The sequence below is a fragment of the Pelophylax lessonae genome (genome assembly GCF_965119305.1).
Source record: "Pelophylax lessonae genome assembly, chromosome: 13".
Classification (NCBI taxonomy): Eukaryota; Metazoa; Chordata; class Amphibia; order Anura; family Ranidae; genus Pelophylax; species Pelophylax lessonae.
This window is the reverse complement of record NC_138780.1, coordinates 95075234-95096545: the sequence shown is the minus strand read 5'-3', so window position 1 is coordinate 95096545 and position 21312 is coordinate 95075234. Positions and strand designations below refer to the sequence as shown.

The following is a 21312-nucleotide window of genomic DNA, read 5'->3' as shown; positions in this document are numbered from 1 at the left end:
TTTGTAGTAATTCAATTTAATCTAATATAAATATGATTGGATTGGTAAACCAGATAGCATGCTTCCAAGCCTCCATGCACACTGGGCTTAAAAAAAGACCTGGCAGAAACAAAAACACTCATCTAGAGTATTTTTTGTACAGAGTTTAGACGAGTTTAGGAGAGTTTTGCGTTTTTTTTCTACCAGTGAAACTTTTTTCTTTACCTCCCTCTAAACATTGCGCTTAAAATATGCCTCTAATGGTCCTAAATTCCTAATGTTCTACAGGCAGAACGCAAAACTCCTGTAGTAGTAGCGATTTTTTTTTTTTTTTAAACCAAACAAACGTTTATTGAGTTAAGCACTGCATATAAACATACAATAAAAGGTATCGTCAGAAAGTTGCATAAGTACAATATCACAAAGTCAAATATTTCAAAATTACACACTGCACAAAGAGCATGGTTGCAACAAGAAAAGAAAAATAGGGAAATAATATATCACCGCCGTGTCAGAACAGGATTAGGAACTCCAACAAGGTAAAACATAGCATAGGCCATGGGCGCGGGCTCTGCGGATCAGTCGCATCATAATGACACAGGTACAAGATACCCAACCTCTCCTACGACTCGCACGTGTCCGGAGCCTCCAGCCACCTATCCCATATCTTGTTGTACCTCTTGGGGCATCCCCTATTAACATACATGACCTTCTTAAAGGGCAGGGTGGCACCAACTGCCGCCTAGTAGTAGCGATTTTTAAGCCAGTGTGCATGGAGCCTAAAAGATTTGCCTTGGTCACAATCACAGCTTTGCTTCATCCAGTGGATTGGTCTGTGCCATAAGAAAAAAGGGTCTTGGAGCAGCAGTATTAAAGCGCAATTTCCAGCAACTGGTGAAGTAAAATTTTAGATTAGTCAGTGAATAATACAAATGTGCAGAAGTGGGAAAATTGGGAAAGATTTTTTTTACTTTATAGGGAACATCTAGAAGTGTTAATTACGCTTAAGCAGTTCTTTGTTTTCTATCAAACGCCCCCTAAAAAATAGCAGTACACGTCCTGTGCCTAGGCACTCTTGTGACTTAAATCTCCCCCTTCTTTTAGTAAATATGAATATACTAGTGGAATGTTTGTATTACAATCAAGAAAGTTATATGAAAGTACCAATTTCTTTCTTGTTCTCTGCTGCACATAAGATGTCTGTACTGGATCTTGCACATGCCCTGTATGCAATCTGGCACAGTTTGTTATTGTTTTTATTTCAGCATGGCTATAAGGCATATGAATGGCCTAACACAGGGGTCTTCAAACTATGACCCTCCAGTTGTTCAGAAACTACAATTCCCATCATGCTTAGTCATGTCTGGGCATGTCTGGGCGAGTTTTTACAATGGCCCAGTTCTTCCAGAGAGATGCATTTATTGAGACTTCACAACAGCTGGAGGGCCGTAGTTTGAGGATCCCTGGCCTAACACTACTTCGAAGTCATGGAGACTTATAAACAAAGACAAGGCAAGAAAAGGATTTTCCCAGAAAGCTTGCGCAATTTCCCCAAATTAGATCTGAGAGGCACTGGTGACATAGCCTTCCCAGGGGGCATCTATTAAGCCCTGGCTACATCACTACTGCCTCAATGGTCCAAAAAGTACAAACACATCAAATGTAAATAACAGCAAAGAAGTAAGATTTGATGATGTCACTACTGTGCTGCTCTGTGTTCTGTTGCTGAAAGGTAAACTGTACCTGAGGGCCTGAAGTGCAAGGAGCTCCATGCTTCTGCTTCACTCATTCTGTGGATTTGTGCTTCCCCCATTTTCTCCTATTGCCTGTTGATCATTACCCAACCATTACCCAGCCAATTATCATGGGATATTATATTTTCCAACATCACATATAAAGCAATAACATAATACATAATACTTCGTCCCCCTCTGCCTAAGCAGAGGTGACCTTACCACGTAATAATTTGGCCGTGACAAACCAAAGGGGAGGGAGGGGAACACCACAGTTTCTGATTTCTGAAAACGATTGAGCTCTGATGGCTGAGATAGCTCAATATATACCCCCAGAACTGGTTCTGGAATAAACTGGTGGGCATTCAGGCGGGAAGAAAGAGCGGGAAGTGGCTCATTCTGAACTAAAAATAGGGTTAAGCCTAAAACTCCTCAGATACACCACCTAGTCTCCCCAGATACCCACCTAAAGAGCGGGAAATTTGAGCGGGAAGGGGGCTGACTTGACCCTTACAGTAAAAAGGTCAACCTAACCTTTTACCTCAGAGTGACAGAGCTCTATTTTAACACCTATCATAAAACGAATTAATTAAGCCCAATTAATCTTTTCCCTACCACCATCCCATAAGGAAAAGAGGGGCAAAAAGCTCCCCTTTTCCCCCATTCACCGATTATTAGGGAGCAGCTCTGGCATGAAAAAGCAAAGACAAGCTCTAGACAGATTAAAAATACATCGAATAATGGAGCGTTTTATTCTTTAGGACATGATAAGTTTTTTTTTTTTTTTATTGTAAGCAGTGAAGGTACCCACATTTGACCTGGTATTAACCTCGCAGTCTCTGTATAATGGACCTCAGACTGGGAGATAGAGATGAGGGGCCAGTCAGCTGTTCTGCATTTCTGATTTTCAAATAAAGAGAAAGATGTGCTGACGTGTATTGTTGCTTCTTCTTCAGTGTCCACTTGAGCTGGGGTTGGGGGTTGGGGGGGGGGGGTTGGAAAAGACCTGTAGGTTTATTTACCTGCAGAACAGTAAAATCAGGTTTCCTGTCCTACCAGAAAGAGCCGTCTGTGTGGTAGAGCTGTGTACAAAATGAGCTGCGTAAAGTCGGTCATAGATGGATCAAATATTGGATGGTCTAGAAGGGACCGGGTGAGATTCGATCCATACATGGGCAGGCTGGTTGTACTGAAGTTGATCCATCGAGCGACTTCAGTACAACCAGCCCGTCTGATTTTTTTATGCAATTCCTGCCAGCAGCTATAGCCACCAGCAGTGACCATTGTGTTCTGCTGGCAGAACACAATAGCGCTGCAGGAGGGATTCAACACAGTCAGTGTTGATAGGGGAATTGAGCAATTTTCTTTCCTTCCACCACAGGTAATGTAATAATTTATGCGCTGCTTTAATCTCAGGATTAGATGTACAGAAATACAAATCCTTTGCCAAGTAAAACAGTTCCTGCATATATATTTCATCTATGCAGTTAGCTTTTTGCATGGAGTTCACCTTTAAAGCTGAATTATAGAATATTACCCTTGCAGTGACCCCCCACCCCTCCTTCTCTGTGCTGCAAGAATTAAATGGTCATTAAGTCTAGGGGTAAAATAATAAGAAATAATACTTTCCTTATCTCTTCTCCTCTTTTCTCTGAGACATAGGAATGGAGGTAGTCCCTCACCCTCTTCTCATATAATGCAGGACTGCTGGTCCTGCATTGTATGTGATGGTGTCAGAAGGCCTCTGATTGACAGAGCAGTGAAGGGAAGTGGCTTTGTGTGACTGGTCACAGTGTAGGTTTTCCTTTGTCTAGTTGGTGGCTGCCAGGAATCAGCAGCAAGGATGGCCAAATCTGCGTAGCTACACTAGAAAACTGGGACCACATATAAAGATATAAGTGGACCCAAAATCCCAGTGACAAAATACCTAACTACATGACCAGAATAACAGAAAACCTAACTATCGAACTAACTATATGTATCGCTGTCCCCGTAGGGCTTGCAGTGTGGTGACTTCTTGGGTCTCCTCTGATTACCTGCAGACAGTCACTTAGGGAAAGTTCACATATCCATCCTTACTCCCACCGGCTCGTTAATCAATAAACAGTCCAGGGTTTTTTTTATTTTATTTTTTTATTCATTGTGGAACTTGGATAGGAGAAGGGAAATAATGGGATACTCCAACTTGAACTATTTACAGTTGATAAGGACAACTCTCACTTGGCCTCACCAGATTACTCGTGTAAGCAATCACACTGCTTTACCCATACTGCCACTTGTATGGAAGAATTAAGTCTTCTTGCTCTCTCTCCAGCAACAGACTTGATGAACTACATTATCTTCAGGACACTCTTTAGCATCCTCTTTACTGACAACTGTCCACTGACTCTGAAGGGATGGCCCTCTCAGAACAGGCCCCATGACACAGATCTTTACTCAATGCATGCAAAAACAGATCCTCCTCAGTGTCCCCCCTCCAGTCTGCAGGTCTGCAGGACCTTCGGGTTCAGTTCCTCTCTAACTGACCACCTGAGACTGCATGGCAACTTCTACAGAAGAGGGGCAGCTGCCCCCTCCCTCCAGGACCCCACTGCCCAGCTGAAAGACTCCTAGCACATGTTCCCTTGACATTTATACAGTATCCCAGCATGCAACAAGGCACTTTCCTCCCACTGCCCAATATGCCTCCGTATTGGACCAGTGTGAAACACTTCAGAGAAACTGAGCTGCACCTGAGAACCTTAAGCAGACCTCACTAACAGATCCTGCTCTCTAGTAGGGAGAGAACAATATAGATTTACCTGGCAATCTTTCTGGTAAGCAGAAAAGATCCAAAACTGTACTCTCTCTCTCTAGCACCTACCTAGGAAGGTGCTACATCTATACAAATAGGGAACACAGAAAAGCAAGGTAAAACATGAGGTGCATTGAACATATCTACGTTTATACTGAGCATGCCTGTTACCTGTCCCAAAATACTCACACAAATCAGGAAAGTCACAGAAAAGTCAGAAATTGTTATCTGCGTTGTTGTTCCAAGCCAGGAATTTAAAGTATTGAAGTTAGAGTCAGCATGATGGCCAGGCATCCAGCATTTTCAAAGGTAGATCAGCAATGGCAGCCTACATAATTTCTCATGAAAGATTTTTTTTAAAGAATAGGAAGATCAGTTAGTAGAAAGTGTTAAAGTATGATAGAACACATTTGACAGTATCCCTTTATGTATTTTGCCAACACCCCTTTGTGTTGTTAGTAATACAGCGGATATAAAAAGTCTACACACCCCTTTTAAAATTTCAGGTTTCTGTGATGTAAAAAAATGAAACAAAAATAAATAATTGTGGCCCTTCTGTGTGAAATGACATACCTGTACGTCATTTAGTGCATTGGGTCTGGCCCACTTCTGCTGTTATTGGACACAGCGGGAGCCAATCAGTGGGTCTAGGAGACCTGATGTTCGCCTGCACCCGGCGATCGTTTGTAAGCGAGGCAGAACTAAAGTCTGACTGTAAACAAGGCAGACTGCCGTTCTGTGAAAGGGGAAGATGGAGATCTTGTGTTCCTGCTAAGCACTTCCCACACACAGTTAGCGAGCACTCCCAGGGAACACATTTAACCCTTTGATCGCCCCTGATGTTAACCCCTTCCCTGCCAATATCATTAGTACAGTGACAGTGAATCTTTTAGCAGTGATCACTGTATTAGTGTCACTGGTCCCCAAAAAGTGCCACTTAATGTCAGATTTGTCCGTAGTCATGTTGCAGTCCCGCTAAAAATTGCTGATCGCCACCATTACTAGTAAAAAAAAAAAATTCCATTAATCTATCCCATAGTTTGTAGGCGCTATAACTTTTGCGCAAACCAATCAATATACGCCAACTGGGATTTAATTTTTACCAGAAACATGTAGCAGAATACATATTGGCTTAAATTGATTAGGAAATTAGATTTTTTAAAATTTTTATTGGATATGTTTCGTAGTAAAAAGTAAAAAATATATATATATATATTTTTTCAAATTGTCAGTCTTTTTTTGTTTATAGCACAAAAAATAAAAACCGTAGCTGTGATCAAATACCATCAAAAGAAAACTCTATTTGTGGGAAAAAAAGCACATCAATTTTATTTGGGTACAGTGTTGCACGACCACCAAAAAATGGCCTGGTCATGAAGGCGGGTAAACCTTCCAGGGCTGAAGTGGTTAATCTGGCCTATAAACTGTACAACTCAGTTGAACAAGAAGTGTGCACACCCTTAAACTAATACTTTGTTGAAGCACCTTTTGATTTTATTACAGCAGTCTTTTTGGGTATGAGTCTATCAGCATGGCACATCTTGACTTGGCAATATTTGCTCACACTTCTTTGCAAAAAAACTCCATAGCTGTCAGATTGCGAGGGCATCTCCTGTGCCCAGTCCTCTTCAGATCACCCCACAGATTTTCAATCGGATTCAGGTCTGGGCCATTCCAAAACATTCTTCTTCTTCTAGTGAAGCCATTTCTTTGTTGATTTGGATGTATGCTTTGAGTCGTTGTCATGTGGAAATATGAAGTTCCTCTTCATGTTCAGCTTTCTAGCAGAGGCCTGAAGGTTTTGTGCCAATATTGACTGGTATTTGGAACTTTTCATAATTCCCTCTACCTTGACTAAGGCCCCTGTTCCAGCTGAATAAAAACAGCCGAAAGCATGATGCTGCCACCACCATGCTTCACTGTGGGTACAGTGTTCTTTGGTGATGTCCAGACCAGTGTTGTTTTTGCGCCAAACATATCTTTTGTAATTATGGCCAAAAAGTTCAACCTTGATTTCATCAGACCATAACACATTTTCCCACATGCTTATGGGAGACTTCAGATGCGTTTTTAAAAATTTTTAGCCAGGCTTGGATGTTTTTCTTTGTAAGAAAATGCTTCCGTCTTGCCACTCCCCATAGCCCAGACATATGAAGAACACAGGAGATTTTTGTCACATGTACCACACAGCCAGTACTTGCCTGATATTCCTGCAGCTCCTTTAATTGTTGCTGTAGGCCTCTTGGCAGCCTGACCAGTTTTCTTCTCGTCTTTTCATCAATTTTGGGATGTCCAGTTCTTGGTAATGTCACTGTTGTGCCATATTTTCTCCACTTGATGACTGTCTTCACTGTGTTCCATGGTTTTTCCAATGCCTTGAAAATTATTTTTTTTACCTTCTCCTGACTGATACCTTGTAAAAATGGGATCCCTCTGATTTTTTTGGAAGCTCTCTGCAGACCATGGCTTTTGCTGTAGGATGCAACTAAGAAAACGTCTGGAAAGATCTACTAGAACAGCTGAACTTTATTTGGGGTTAATCATAGGCACTTTAAATGATGGCTGGTGTGTACTGACTCCTATTTAACATGCGTTTGAATGTGATTGCTTAATTCTGAACACATCTACATTCCCAGTTATAGAAGGGTTTGAACTCTTATGCAACCACATTAGTTTTTTTATTCCCCCCCCCCCCCCAAAAAAAAAAATTCAGTTTGTTTTTCAATTGAGTTGTACAGTTTATAGGTCACATTAAAGATGGATAAAAATCTGAAATTATTTATTTTGTCTCATTTTTTTTTTTTACATCACAGAAATCTGACATTTTAACAGGGGTTGTATAGATTTTTTTATATCCACTGTAAAATTAATGATAAAATGCAAACAAACCAAAGCCAGGTAAAAATTTTTTTGTAGTTTTAAAATGTTGAGGAAGTTAGGATTGTTCTTAAGTCTGTCTCTGACAATGCTGATGATTTCGAATTTTTGTTTTCTAAAATCCAGCTCCCCTATATACCAATATACTTCTTTTGCACAAAAATACAAACTTTCTTTGATTTTGAAAACAAGGCCTTACCTTAGCACTTGCTATATTTCTTAGGAACTCCCTGGTATACAGACACAAACAGACAAGCCAATAAGACACAGGAAGGAGTTTACCAGCTGACCTCATTAGCACACCTTCACCCCTCAACTAAGTTTTCACAGCATCCCCCGCATTTCTGCATGCTTGCATTTGCCTGAATTCCCTAGTGCCCCTTCAGACAAGCTCAATGTGCATGTTAAATTCCCTGGGGCCATGTGCAGCCCACAGAATACCCCCTAATGTAGTACAAGAGCTTGCCTGATTGGATACAGAGTGATTGGATTGATTACAGTAAAACCTTGGATTGCGACCATAATTCGTTCTGGAAACATCCTTGTAATCCAAAGCACTCTTATATCAAAGTGAATTTTCCCATAAGAAATAATGGAAACTCAGATGATTTGTTCCACAACCATTTATTCATAAGTCTTTCAGTTTATAGTCTATATACAAAGATTATAGCAATGTGATAGGTTGCGTCATCATAAAATGTCCATCCACAAATGGCTCCTCCACAAGGGGATTAGAAGCAAAATCCAGCAGGAGCTACAGAGTATAAAAGAGAAGAGAGGCGCCTCTAAGTGTAGCAGTATGGGGACATTTAATGAAGGTACAACATTTAGCAACTTACATGGTTGATGATTAAACAGGCACATCTAAGTATGCTGGCATCCGGGGTAAAGCTGTCCACATAGACCATCTTCTGAACCACTGGCTCTCACAGATGTCAGTCTGCAATTGTGATTGGGAAGACTACTCTGCAGTAGAGTGATCTGAAAGCGAGAATTTGAATCGCTCGTGGAGCGCAGCGTGGAAGAGTGTGATAAAGATGGCAGTGCGGAGGATGGTCTTTGTGGACAGCTTTACCCCGGATGCCTGCATACTTAGATGTGCCTGTTTTAATCATCAACCATGTGAGCTGCTAAATATTGAACCTTCATTAAATGTAACCATATTGCTACACTTAGAGGGACCTCTCTTCTCTTTTATACCCAGTTGTGACATGACACTACTTGTATATCAAGACATCGCTTGTATATCAAGTCAAAATTTATTTAAAAAATTTGCTTGTCTTGCAAAGCGCTCTCAAACCAAGGTTTTACTGTACAGTAAAACTTTGGTTTGAGAGTAACTTGGTTTAAGAGCGCTTTGCAAGACAAGCAAAATTTTCAAATAAATTTTGACTTGATATACAAGCGATGTCTTGATATACAAGTAGCGTCAAGTCACAGCTGAGTATAAAAGAGAAGAGAGGCGCCTCTAAGTGTAGCAATATGGTTAAATTTAATGAAGGTACAATATTTAGCAACTCACATGGTTGATGATTGGAACAGGCACATCTAAGGATGCAGGCATCCAGGCTAAAGCTGTCCACATAGACCATCTTCCGCACCGCCATCTATGTCATCCCTTCCATGCTGCCCCTCGCTTTTCAGTTCGCTTTACTGCAGGGTGGTCTTCCCCGTCAGGATTACAGACTGGTAGCAGGCGGTGCAGAAGATAGTCTATGTGGACAGCTTTACCCCGGATGCCTGCATACTTAGATGTGCCTGTTTTATTCATCAACCATGTGAGTTGCTAAATGTTGTACCTTCATTAAATGGAACCATATTGCTACACTTAGAGGCGCCTCTCTTCTCTTTGATACTATGTAGCTCCTGCTGGATTTTGCTTCTAATCCCCTTGTGGAAGCGGCTATTTGTGGATGGACATTTTATGGTTATATAACCTATCGCAATGCTATAATCTTTTTATATGGACTATAAACTGAAGGACTTATGAATAAATGGTTTTGGAACGAATCATCTGAGTTTCCATTATTTCTTATGGGGAACTTCGCTTTGATATAAGAGTGCTTTGGATTACAAGTATGTTTCCGGAACGAATTATGCTCACAATCCAAGGTTTTACTGTATATAGTTTTGGTAAATCTAAAGGAGAGTGTACAATGATTGTACAATCAGATTGTATAGTGTATGGCCACATTTATACACCTAAAATGACCCAGTTGTGATTTCAGTGTCACAGTGGTGTAGTGGTTAGCACCTTCGCCTAGCAGCAGAAGGGTCGCTTGTTCAAATCCCAACCACAACACTTCCTGCCTGGAGTTTGCAAACAAAAATACAAGCTTTCTTTGATTTTGAAAACAAGGCCTTACCTTAGCACTTGCTATATTTCTCAGATCGCTGCAGAAACTCCCTGGTATACAGACACAGAAAGACAAGCCAGATACAGGAAGGAGATTACCAGCTGACCTCATTAGCACACCTACACCTATCAACTATGGGACACCAAGGGTTGCTGGTTCAAATGCCAACCATGACACTACCTGCCTGGAGTTTGCATGTTCTCCCTGTGCCTCTGTGGGTTTCCTCCGGGTGCTCTTGTTTCCTCCCACACTTCAAGGACATGCTTGAAGGTTTTTTGGATCCTTTCTAAATTGGCCCTTCTATGTATGTATGAATGTGAGTTAGGGACCTTGGATTGTAAGCTCCTTGAGGGCAGGGACTGATGTGAATGTACAATGTATATGTAAAGCGCTGCATAAATTGACAGCACTATATAAGTACCTGAAATAAATAAAATAAATGAATTGTTAACGGCACACAGAAGCAACTACGCATTTTGCCACATGAAAAAACAGGTAACAAATGCACTAAAAAAGGTGCAAACGTGTCCCACGGGTTACCTTGCCAGGTGTAGCACAACCCATTGAAATCAACCAGCTGCCCTATGTGTTTCACTGGAAAAACTAGCTAAAAAACATGCGCTCCCACTACTCTAGGTGTGAATAGGGCTTGAAAGTGAAATTGGTGCGTTTACACAAAAACAATGAGGCTCCATTCATATCTGTGGCATACCACACAGAAAATGTGCACTTTGCCATGTGTTTCAGAAATGCTGCAATGTGCATCGTGTTGTCATTACATGTTAAAGGCTCCCCAAGTGCGCCAAACACACCAAAAACTGCCATCAAGCACCATGCCCTGCTCCAAAAAAGTTCTGGGGTGATTGTTGCATGTTGGGCAGCCCATTCAAGTGAATGAGCTGCCCTATGCATGACGAGTGAAAACGCTCCAACGCACCCAAAACAAACAAATGCGTGAATGTGAGTTTTCTCTACATGGAGATGTGAACGAGGCCTAACAGAGTGTCCCCATTCACTCCCTCATCTGTACTTGTTTAAAGATGGCCATACACTGTGCAATCTGATCTCTATACAATTTTCTTTAGATTTACCAGAACTCTGGAATAGGTGGACACACCTGAACATTCCATTAAATTTGTATAAAATAAGGTAGGCCCTTTTACTATATAATATATCAAATAAATGTGAGTCACACTAATTTGTATCTTTAAAAAAATAAGACATTTATGTGAATTTGTGAGCCACCGTTTAAAAGACCCATTTTTGTGTGTGATGCATCTGTCCCCTAGCTTTCCCTGTAGGCCCTTGAACTACATAGCTGATGGGAGATCTAAAGGAGATTGTACAATCAAATTGTATTAGAAGTAGGTGGAAGGTGGTATTCTAATGAGGGAGGTGTGGTCCAGAGTAGTGAACACACCCTCTTCTGCAATGCAACAAGGAAGTGAAAGCTTCTGGGAGATGACCTAACAGGAAGTGAATGCTGAGGAAGTCCCGGTGTAACGTTAAAAAACCCTACCTCGTGAAAATTCCCTACCCTCGTCACTTCCTGTCATATACGTAATGGAACAGCTGAGCAGCTTAGCAGTGCGCATGCTCACAGCTCCGGATACGTAATTGAACAGCTGAGGAGCTTAGCATTGCGCATGCTCGGAGGGTAGGCAATTTTCACGGTAGTGTGTTGTAACGTTACACCACCTCAGCTGTTGCCGCGGTTACGTTAAAACATCTCCGCTGCAACATGAATCATCTCCGCTCCTACCCCTGTCACTTCCCTGATCTCGGCTCAGCCTCACTTCCCTGATCTCGGTCTCGGCTTCCTAAATGGCCAGGAGGAGGATCCGTGTAACAATAGCGAATATTAATTCGCTATCGTCACACAATGGGTGGGCCCGGGGCACACTGCTCTGCGCCCTGGATCCACCCTTTTCTGAAGCCTATTAGAGCCTTTGGCTCTAATCACGTGCTTCAGAAGAAAAAAAAACCCATTGAACTCCATGCGTCCGGCGCCCCGCATGCAGATTAGGGGGCCGGACGCATGGATAAGGGGGCGGTGCCCCTGTGCCCCCAACGCACCGGTCGCCACTGCACCCCTTGCAGCTAAGTGTGGCACACCCCTGAAGATGGGACAGGAGGTGTAGCGCCCAAAGAAGCACAGGTTGCCAACTACTGTACAGCTGGGCCGGTGATCACCTGGTGGATGCTGGAGAAGACAGGATACACAGCAAGGCAGATGTCTCCCGAGAAACTCCAGATGTACTTGGCAAACTTGTGCTCATAAGAAACAGGAGTAGAAGCCAGGCTGAGGGTCAAACACGGGTAATCTGTCAGGGGGCAAAGGCAGTTAGTGGAAAAAGGAACTTGGCCGAGGTCACAACAGGAAAGCAGGCAGGTAGTAATAGCAAAGTCCATAAAGCAAGCCAAGGTCATACACAGTTAGGCAGGCAGGTAGAAATAGCAAAGTCCTTAAAGCAAGCCGCGGTCATACACAGGAAGGCAGGCAGGTAGTAATAGCAAAGTCCGTAAAGCAAGCCGTGGTCATACACAGGTAGGCAGGCAGGTAGTAATAGCAAAGTCCGTAAAGCAAGCCGCGGTCATACACAGGTAGGCAAGTAGTAATAGCAAAGTCCGTAACGCAAGCCGCGGTCATACACAGGTAGGCTGGTAGGTAGTAATAGCAAAGTCCGTAAAGCAAGCCGCGGTCATACACAGGTAGGCAGGCAGGTAGTAATAGCAAAGTCCGTAAAGCAAGCCGAGGTCATACACAGGTGATCAAAGAGGAGCAAGTTTGGTAGAGCACCCCAGAGGGTCAACGGCAGGAGAAGGAGTTTAGACAGGTCAGGAACAAGTCGGGTCACAACAGGAAATCCAAGGTAAGGACACAGGAAGGCTGACAATAATCCAGCAATTTGAGGGAATAAGCAGCGGTTTTATATAGGCCAGCAAATGGCCTCATCTGTCATGTTACGCGTGCGCCATTGCGCACACGTGTTCGCTGATTTGCACCACCGCGCACCTGTGAGCGGCAATTCGCCATTCTTCTGCCAATGATGCGCCCACTTCTAGTATTGGCAGCAATGCCAGTTCTTCCACAGCCGTTTCCCTGACAGATTGACAACAGTGGGGGCCAATGGACCCCGTCGTGTGTCTCCAATCAGGAGGGAGAGTCACGGACAGCCGAGTCTTTCATGAAATATCGCTGGATCGAGCTGGGGATCAGATAAGTAAGTATTAAGGGGGCTGAGGGGGCCTACTGCACACAGAATGTTTTTTTTATCTTTATGCATAGAATGCATTAGGAGAAAAAAACTTCTGCCTTTAGAACCACTTTAAAGTGGTTGTAAATCTCGGACATGAAATATGAACAAAGCAGATCCCTCTATAGTGGGTACTTGTCTCAGTTAACAACACTAAGTATTATTTCTTTCTGCTGCTTCGTTCCTCTGCTATCAGCATGAATCACTTCTGACACGTTTTGCTGACACTAAAGATGGGTTCACACTGATGTGAATTGGATGTGGGTTTCTCCGCATCCAATTCGCATGACAGGAGAGTATGACCGGCTCTCAATGAAGTCGGTTCACACAGCTCCGGGGCAGCCGCGGTCCAATTGGAAAAGGGTCCTGTGCTTCTTTGGCTCAATTTCAGGTGCGAATTCAGGCAAAAATTCGAACCTGAACAGGGATGCACCGGACCTCCTGCTGTGACTCACAGCCACAGCCTAAGAGAAAAATGGTGACAGGGGAGGGAGCTCCAGCTGATTGACTGCTTTGGCTCTGTTTCTGTGTGCTGTGCTAAAGCACCCTCCAATCAGCTCTCAGAGCTCTCCTCACTGAGCCTTGTAGTGTGTAACTTCAACTCTCCACCCACTTTTTTCAGAACTCTCAGACAAGCTGTAAATTTAGCACATGAACGGATGTAGAGAAGAGTGATTGCAGAGAGACAGGTACAACTTTTGTAGGATTTGTTTCATCTCTGTGTATCACCTGAGGCCAGTCACTTTATTGGTTATATGGAAACGTTTTTCAAACCACTTTAACTACTTCTGGATCGGAGATTTCCCCCCCTAATGACCAGGCCATTTTTTGCAAAACGGCACTGCGTTACTTTAACTGACAATTGAGCGGTCGTGCAATGCTGTACCCAAATAAAATTAATGTCCTTTTTCCCCCACAAATAGAGCTTTCTTTTGGTGGTATTTGATCACCTGTGCATTTTTTTTATTTTTTGCGCTATAAACAAAAAAAAAAAAGAGCAATAATTCTGAAAAAAAAACCAAAGCATTATTTTTTACTTTCTGCTATGTAACATTCCCAATAAAAAAAATGTAAAAAATGTTTCGTAATTTTTGGCCAATTTGTATTCTGCTACATATTGATTGGTTTGTGCAAAAGTTATCACAACTAAAAAACTAGGGGAAAGATTTATGTAATTTTAATTTATTTATTTTCATTACTAGTAATGGCGGCAATCAGCGATTTTTGCAGGACTGCGACATTGCGACAGACAGACCGGACACCTAAGTGACATTTATGACACTTTTGGGGGGGACCAGCTACATTGCTACAGTAATCAATGCTTAAAAAATGCACTGTTACTGTACTAATAACACTGGGAGGGAAGGGGTTACCACCAGGGGCGATCAAAGGGTCAAATTTGTCCCTAGGGGGTGCTTTCTAACTGTGGGTGGGTGGGCTTGCTACGTAAACACAGAGACCTGTGTTGCTAAATTGCTAAATAGGAGGAACATAGGATACCTGTGTTCATAAATGACAGAACAGCGGTCTCCCGTGTTTACAACCGCAGACTGGCGTTCTGTCTCCACGGGGAGCGATCGTGGGCGCCTGGTGGCAATCGTGGCCCTTGGACCTGCAAACTGGCTTCCCCTGTGGCAAATGGGTGCACACGCCCCCGCTAGAGGTCCTGTGAAGCAACGTAAAGGAACGGCGGCTGGTCAGCAAGTGGTTAAGGAAATTTTTATTTTTTTTTAGTTTTCAAGTGGAGAGGGATTAGAACACCTGTCAGGTTTGTCCACCGTATTGTTATTGCGGAAAGGAAAAGTGAAAGACAATCCAAAATATGGGTTGGGAACAGGAATAGAAGGGATATCTTCCAAAAGGGACACTTGTTCTGGTGAACCTGGTGTAGGGTGACCAGACGTCCCCGGTTTCCAGGGACAGTCCCCAAACTGAGGACACTGTCCTCGGCCCAAGTCTGTCCCCGGATTCAGGGCCAGATTAATGTAGACAGGGCATCCCATGCTGGCTGAGAAACAGCCTGGTGGCTCAGATGTAGACGCCCTCTGCTGGACGATCTCACTGCGCCGGCGGCTCCTGCTGCTGTTCAGTGGAGGAGAGGCAAAACTAAAAATTGACTATATGGAGGGCTGAGAACGGGAGGTGAGCTGATGGGGGGGGGGGGGTCTGTTTGCACACAGGTGAGGGTAGTGGGGGAGCAGGGGTCAGAGCTGATGCAGCTGCATGGAGAGATGGAGAGTTTAGCTGTTGTGGGGGAAGGGCTAAGAGGTGGCTGAAGAGATAATCTGTGAAAGAAGGATGCATAGGTGAGCTATGGATGTGGGGGCTGAAGTGTCCTCTGTGCATAGCAAACCTTTGAACCCTGCACTTTATATCTAACACCCTCCTGTATATTATGTAGTCCTGTGCCCAGCGCTCTGTGTATTATGTAGTCCTGTGCCCAGCACTCTTGTATTGTGTAGTCCTGAGCCCAGCGCTCTGTGTATTATGCAGTCCTGTGCCCAGCGCTCTTTGTAATGTGCAGTCCTGTGCCCAGCGCTCTGTGTATTATGCAGTCCTGTGCCCAGCGCTCTGTATAATGTGTAGTCCTGTGCTCAGCGCTCTGTGTATTATAAAGTCCTGTGCCCAGTGCTCTGTATACTATGTAGTCCTGTGTCCAGCGCTCTGTGTATTATAAAGTCCTGTGCTCAGTGCTCTGTATACTATGTAGTCCTGAGTCCAGCACTCTGTGTATTGTGTAGTCCTGAGTCCAGCACTCTGTGTATTATGCAGTCCTGTGCCCAGCGCTCTGTGTAATGTGTAGTCCTGTGCCCAGCGCTCTGTGTATTACGCAGCCCTGTGCCCAGCGCTCTGTGTAATGTGGAGTCCTGTGCTCAGCGCTCTGTGTATTATGCAGTCCTGTGCCCAGTGCTCTGTATACTATGTAGTCCTGTGTCCAGTGCTCTGTGTATTATGCAGTCCTGTGCCCAGTGCTCTGTATGCTATGTAGTCCTGTGCCCAGCGCTCTGTGTATTATGCAGTCCTGTGCCCAGTGCTCTGTATACTATGTAGTCCTGTGCCCAGCGCTCTGTGTATTATGCAGTCCTGTGCCCAGTGCTCTGTATGCTATGTAGTCCTGTGCCCAGCACTCTGTGTATTATGCAGTCCTGTGTCCAGTGCTCTGTGTATTATGCAGTCCTGTGCTCAGCGCTCTGTGTATTATGCAGTCCTGTGCCCAGTGCCCTGTATACTATGTAGTCCTGTGTCCAGTGCTCTGTGTATTATGCAGTCCTGTGCCCAGTGCCCTGTATACTATGTAGTCCTGTGTCCAGTGCTCTGTGTATTATGCAGTCCTGTGCCCAGTGCTCTGTATACTATGTAGTCCTGTGTCCAGTGCTCTGTGTATTATGCAGTCCTGTGCCCAGTGCTCTGTATACTATGTAGTCCTGAGTCCAGCACTCTGTGTATTGTGTAGTCCTGAGTCCAGCACTCTGTGTATTATGCAGTCCTGTGCTCAGCGCTCTGTGTATTATGCAGTCCTGTGCCCAGTGCTCTGTATACTATGTAGTCCTGTGTCCAGTGCTCTGTGTATTATGCAGTCCTGTGCCCAGTGCTCTGTATACTATGTAGTCCTGTGTCCAGTGCTCTGTGTATTATGCAGTTCTGTACCAAGCGTTCTATTATGTAGCAGTGCTCTGTGTATTATTCAGTCCTGTGCCATTTGCCAATAAAAAAATAAATAAAAATATGTCCCTGGATTTCATTTTAAAAATCTGGTCACCTTACCCTGATGACAACAAGGGATTCTCTCACTTTAGAGGGATTTCTTCTCACTTCCTGTTTTGGCTATAAGACGAATGGGATAGGGAAATCCCCCCAATGTGACACAGATGGCAGGAGTTATTACCCTCTCTTACTCTATCCAAAATAAAAAGAATTTAAAAAAAAAGTTTGCCTTTAGTTCTATTTTAAAACTGTCAAAAGAGAGTAAGTAATGTTTATATCCTATAATGTATCCAATAACAACCAATCAGAAAGTCTTTCACTGACTGACCCCTCCGAACTATTCCAAGCTCAAATATTTTAATTTGCAATGGATACTTTATCACCAGGGATCTTTGTGCTGCCTCGTTACATGTATTTTTATATATCCATTGTTATCACCATAAAAGAACAGCAGATGGTGCTATTGTTTTATCTACAACTGACTTTCTTTTTTCCTCCCAGGGCTTTGTGTCCAAGCTTGACAGATTCATTCGATGGTTACAAGATGCAATGGAAGCTACGGAGAACTGGACCCCTCCTCAGCCTGAAACAGAGGCACTCCAGCTTTACCTCCATACACACCTGGTGAGATGATGGGGAGGAAACTCTACAAGTCTCTGGTCATTATAGTCACACACCTCGGAAAACTCTTTTTCTTCGCAAATAATTGCATTACTGTTTTATCTGACATATTTGATAGTTTTACTATAAACCATATTTATAGAAATTTTCATATAAACTCTTCATAGAGTGAGGACACATACGAGCTGTCATTCTTTTGCATATTTACAGTATTAGCACACCATCTCAACATTGACAAATCTAATCAAAATATTCCTTTTAAAAATTAATGCTGTTCTAGTACATTTGGTCCAGAAGAAGAGGATAAAACAAAACCTCAAATGAGAAAGCTGCCAATTTATCTTCACAGTGGGTGAGAACTATTCCTTCCTGACCCCAACATCTATAGCCCAAATCAATAACTGCACTGATGAGTGCAGCTGAGGATGTGAGCTCTTGCAAGAAATGTATGCAATCCAATTTTAAATTCACCCATGGCGTTTTCTGTTGTTGTCTGCCATGTCATAGGATTCCAGAGTTTCACCAACAGTACGGCAAAAACCACTTTGTATTCTGGGGATAAAAAGGTTTCTCATGGTAGCTAAATTAATTCCCCTTTATCACCATTTTAGTTCTAGAGATAATGTGTTTTTGAGGTGGAATCCTGTTTTTCTAATGTTTCTTGCTCAATTGGTTATTACTTTTAATTCATTAAATTGGCCAGGTTTGCATCCCTGCAAGTCCACTTTGCCGCAATGCACCATTTATAGTGGTATGGGTGGCCAGTGCATCTAGGCCTGGAAGGCTAAAAGACACATAACCACTGTTATAGTATTTAGATATATTTAGAGACCTCTATGCTTGTAGTGGCCTTTGGTGCCCATCGCTATGATTTAAAAAAAACAAAAGAAAAAAAAGCATAAGAACAAATCTTTTTTTGGTGGGCAGCCTAGGCTCTTACCCACCATGCAGTGTCAGATGGATAGAGGGAAGCCAGCACACCAACGTAGATTGCAGGTAAATCTAGGTTTCCTTGAATGGCATAACATCAGGGGCAGACTGGCAACTTTCGGCCTAGGGGGCAAGTACAAACCAGAGGCCCATGGTGCAGCAACTCGGCCCCCCTCCCACTTTCTCTCACCCCCGGACTCTTCAAATCCTCCTCCTGACCCCCATCCCAAGCGGAAGCCCTGCTCCAGATATTCCCTACTTACTGGCTGAATCTGGGTTCCCGACATGGCCAGCAGGGGGAGGCTGGGGGGAGCTGGGACAGCTTGGGTTGGGGGTGGCCGGGGCAGAAGAGTCTCCAGTGGGGAATAGAACCGGCCTCTGCTCAGACACAGTTTACACCATCCGTGCTGAAGGGGGGGGGGGGGAGCCTGGGCTTTGTCCTTGTCTTCAACCCGCACTCAGTAGGTCAGCAGCAGAGACTTTTTACTTCTCTTCACCAGAAATCCTTTAGGCATGTCTGTGGCAGAAGCGGTGCAGCCTTTTTACGGGGCATCAGAGCGGCCCAGGGGGTAATTGCCACCCTGACCCCTGGCCCAGTCCTCCCCTGCAAAACATTGACTTTTTAGGGCCATGTCGGACCTTAAAAAAGGCATCCTGTGTGTCTGCAAAATATCATTGTTTTTCCAGTGAAGTTTACCTAGTTTTTAGGTGCAATCTACATTGGTGTTCAATCTTCCGTTATACTTGGTCCTCCGGTCCATCTTTTTTTACTACCGGGCCCACAGGATGGGTGCTAGATGGATGTTGTTTGCCCCTCAGGTGGATGAAGACATCTAGAACACACATTCAACCCTCAGCCGTAACTTCTGTAATGGAAGGGAACAAAACATTATCACAGGCACCTGTCACCAAACTGGCATACCATCAGTTGGTACTTCCTGTATGAATGGTATTTATACAGTCCTATACTAAAGCATTTCTGCGCTACATCCCCTAATCTGTATTCTCATATTACCATGATTTTAACGAGGAATAATTTTTTTGTTAACAAAACCATGCATGACAGTTTTGCAGCTACATTGGCACTGTTTTATGTATTTGGCTTCCATTGAGAATACACTGGGGGAAATTTACTAAAAGTGAAGCAGACAGAAACTGGAGCAGCCGTGCAATACAACCAGTCAGCTTCTAATGTCAGCTTGTTTAGGTAGGCTTTGAAAATTAAAGCTTCAGGCTGATTGGTTGTCATGCACAGTTGCTCCAGATTCTGGCTTCTCCAATTTTAGTATTTTTCTTAGGAGATGCTCAAACAGGAGTATCGTGTGTAAGAGGCCTAATTATACTATAGACAATAAAAGGAGTATAACCCCGACTGGACGGTAAAGGATCTGTGGACTGATGAGGTCATCTCTGTGTTTTCTTCTCTTTGTGCATACAGGATACCTGATAGGTCAAAAGTGCTACCCACCTTATCCAATTCTGATGCTGCTTTACAGCAGTGGTCCTCAACCCTGGTCCTCAGGGCCCACTAACAGGCCAGGTTTGCAGGATAACTGAAATCCATCCCAGGTGATATAATTTGCTGCTCAGTGATTGCAGTACTCTAGTCTGCATCTCCCCAAGGTAATACTTAAAATCTGGCCTGTTAGTGGGCCCTGAGGACCGGAGTTGAGTCAAATATTGATGTTTTCATGAATACATAATTGAGTGAATTATCACTTTTTATATATGCCTTGAGTTCAGCTTACAATATTTGTCACCAGCATATAAAGAGCTTTTACTCCCAGTGTTGTGCAGTTCAGTTTAGTTCAGAAAACTTTATTAATCCCAAAGTGAAATTTTTGTGCAAATCATTTCTTTCCTTATGCTTTACACACATTTTACATATGAAAATGGTTATGTTTGGGGAAGGGGGTGCAGTCATGCGTCATAGAGTAGCTGGATTTGTGAGGTTCTTTGCTGGGTCTCGCAATGACCCTCACAGCACCTAGTTTTTCAAATGCAAAAGTAAAATTTTGTTATTTAAATTAGATTCTTGTGCTAGAGAGGGCACATTTATGGAGGCGTTGCCTAGTACACGGGTGGGTGCACAGTGTTTTTCTTTCGCCAAAGGACTAGATTTCTACACATCTTCAAAGGTAGCATGGATGGAGCTTTCAATAAGATTAATTTGCATATTGCATGGATACATTCACCAGTATCACAAAAACATTATAAGTATTTTAATGAACATATCCCCATTAATTTATGTAAGACATTTGCGGTCAAATAAAGACTAACTTAGCATTTTGACAAAATTATAAATGGGAGTGCATCTCACTTTAACTTTAATATTTCCAAAAAACACAGAAGCCATTTGGCACAATGTATTCCTTAAGTGTGTCTAAACCCAAATGCAAGAATTACATTTCTTAATAACCCATAAATGTGGTGGCTGAGTTAGTTTTCTTTCTTTTTTTTTTTAAGCCCTTTTCACTTCATTCTTACCTGTTGATCCAGCCAGTAAATCTGTTATTTTTCAACTTTCTTTAACAGATCAAGCTAGGCAGAGCTGATTTACTAAAATTGGAGAGTGCAAAAGCTGGTGCAGCTGTGCATAGAAAGCAATCAGTTTCCAGGTTTTTTTGTCAAGCAGTAACAACAGATCAAAATGTTATAGGAAAGTTTACTCTTAGGCCCCTTTCACACGGTCCGCATTCCGTAGCGGACTGTGCTCTGCTCAGCGGAGATCGATCCGCCGATCCCCGCTGAGCCGGTGGATGACTGCTCTGTCTCCGCACTGTGTGCAGAGAGGGAGGTGTCAGAGCCCCGCTGCTCTCTATGGGGAATCGGATGAGAGCGGACTGCCTGTCCGCTCTCATCCGATCCCCAGGACGGATGGAAAATAGGGTTTCCATCCGTCCGCATTTCACGGACAGGATCGGATGCGGATGGCAGCGGGTGTCAGCGGACATGTCACCGCTGACATCCGCTGCTCCATAGGGCTGAATGGGGCATCCGATCAGATCCGCCTAAAAAACTGACAGGCGGATCTGATCGGAATGCCCGTGTGAAAGACC

The 21312-nt window shown here is 43.4% G+C and overlaps 1 protein-coding gene across 2 annotated transcripts in view; it reads left to right on the top strand.

Annotated features, from left to right (window-relative positions):
• The window catches only part of AKAP6 (A-kinase anchoring protein 6), a 374968-nt gene that overhangs the window by 130221 nt on the left and 223435 nt on the right, over positions 1 to 21312 (top strand). For both annotated transcript variants that reach the window (XM_082275684.1, XM_082275685.1), the window contains one exon: positions 17204 to 17326. In XM_082275684.1, coding sequence (XP_082131810.1) covers positions 17204 to 17326 — 123 coding nt within the window. The remainder of the gene's footprint in view (positions 1 to 17203; positions 17327 to 21312) is intronic.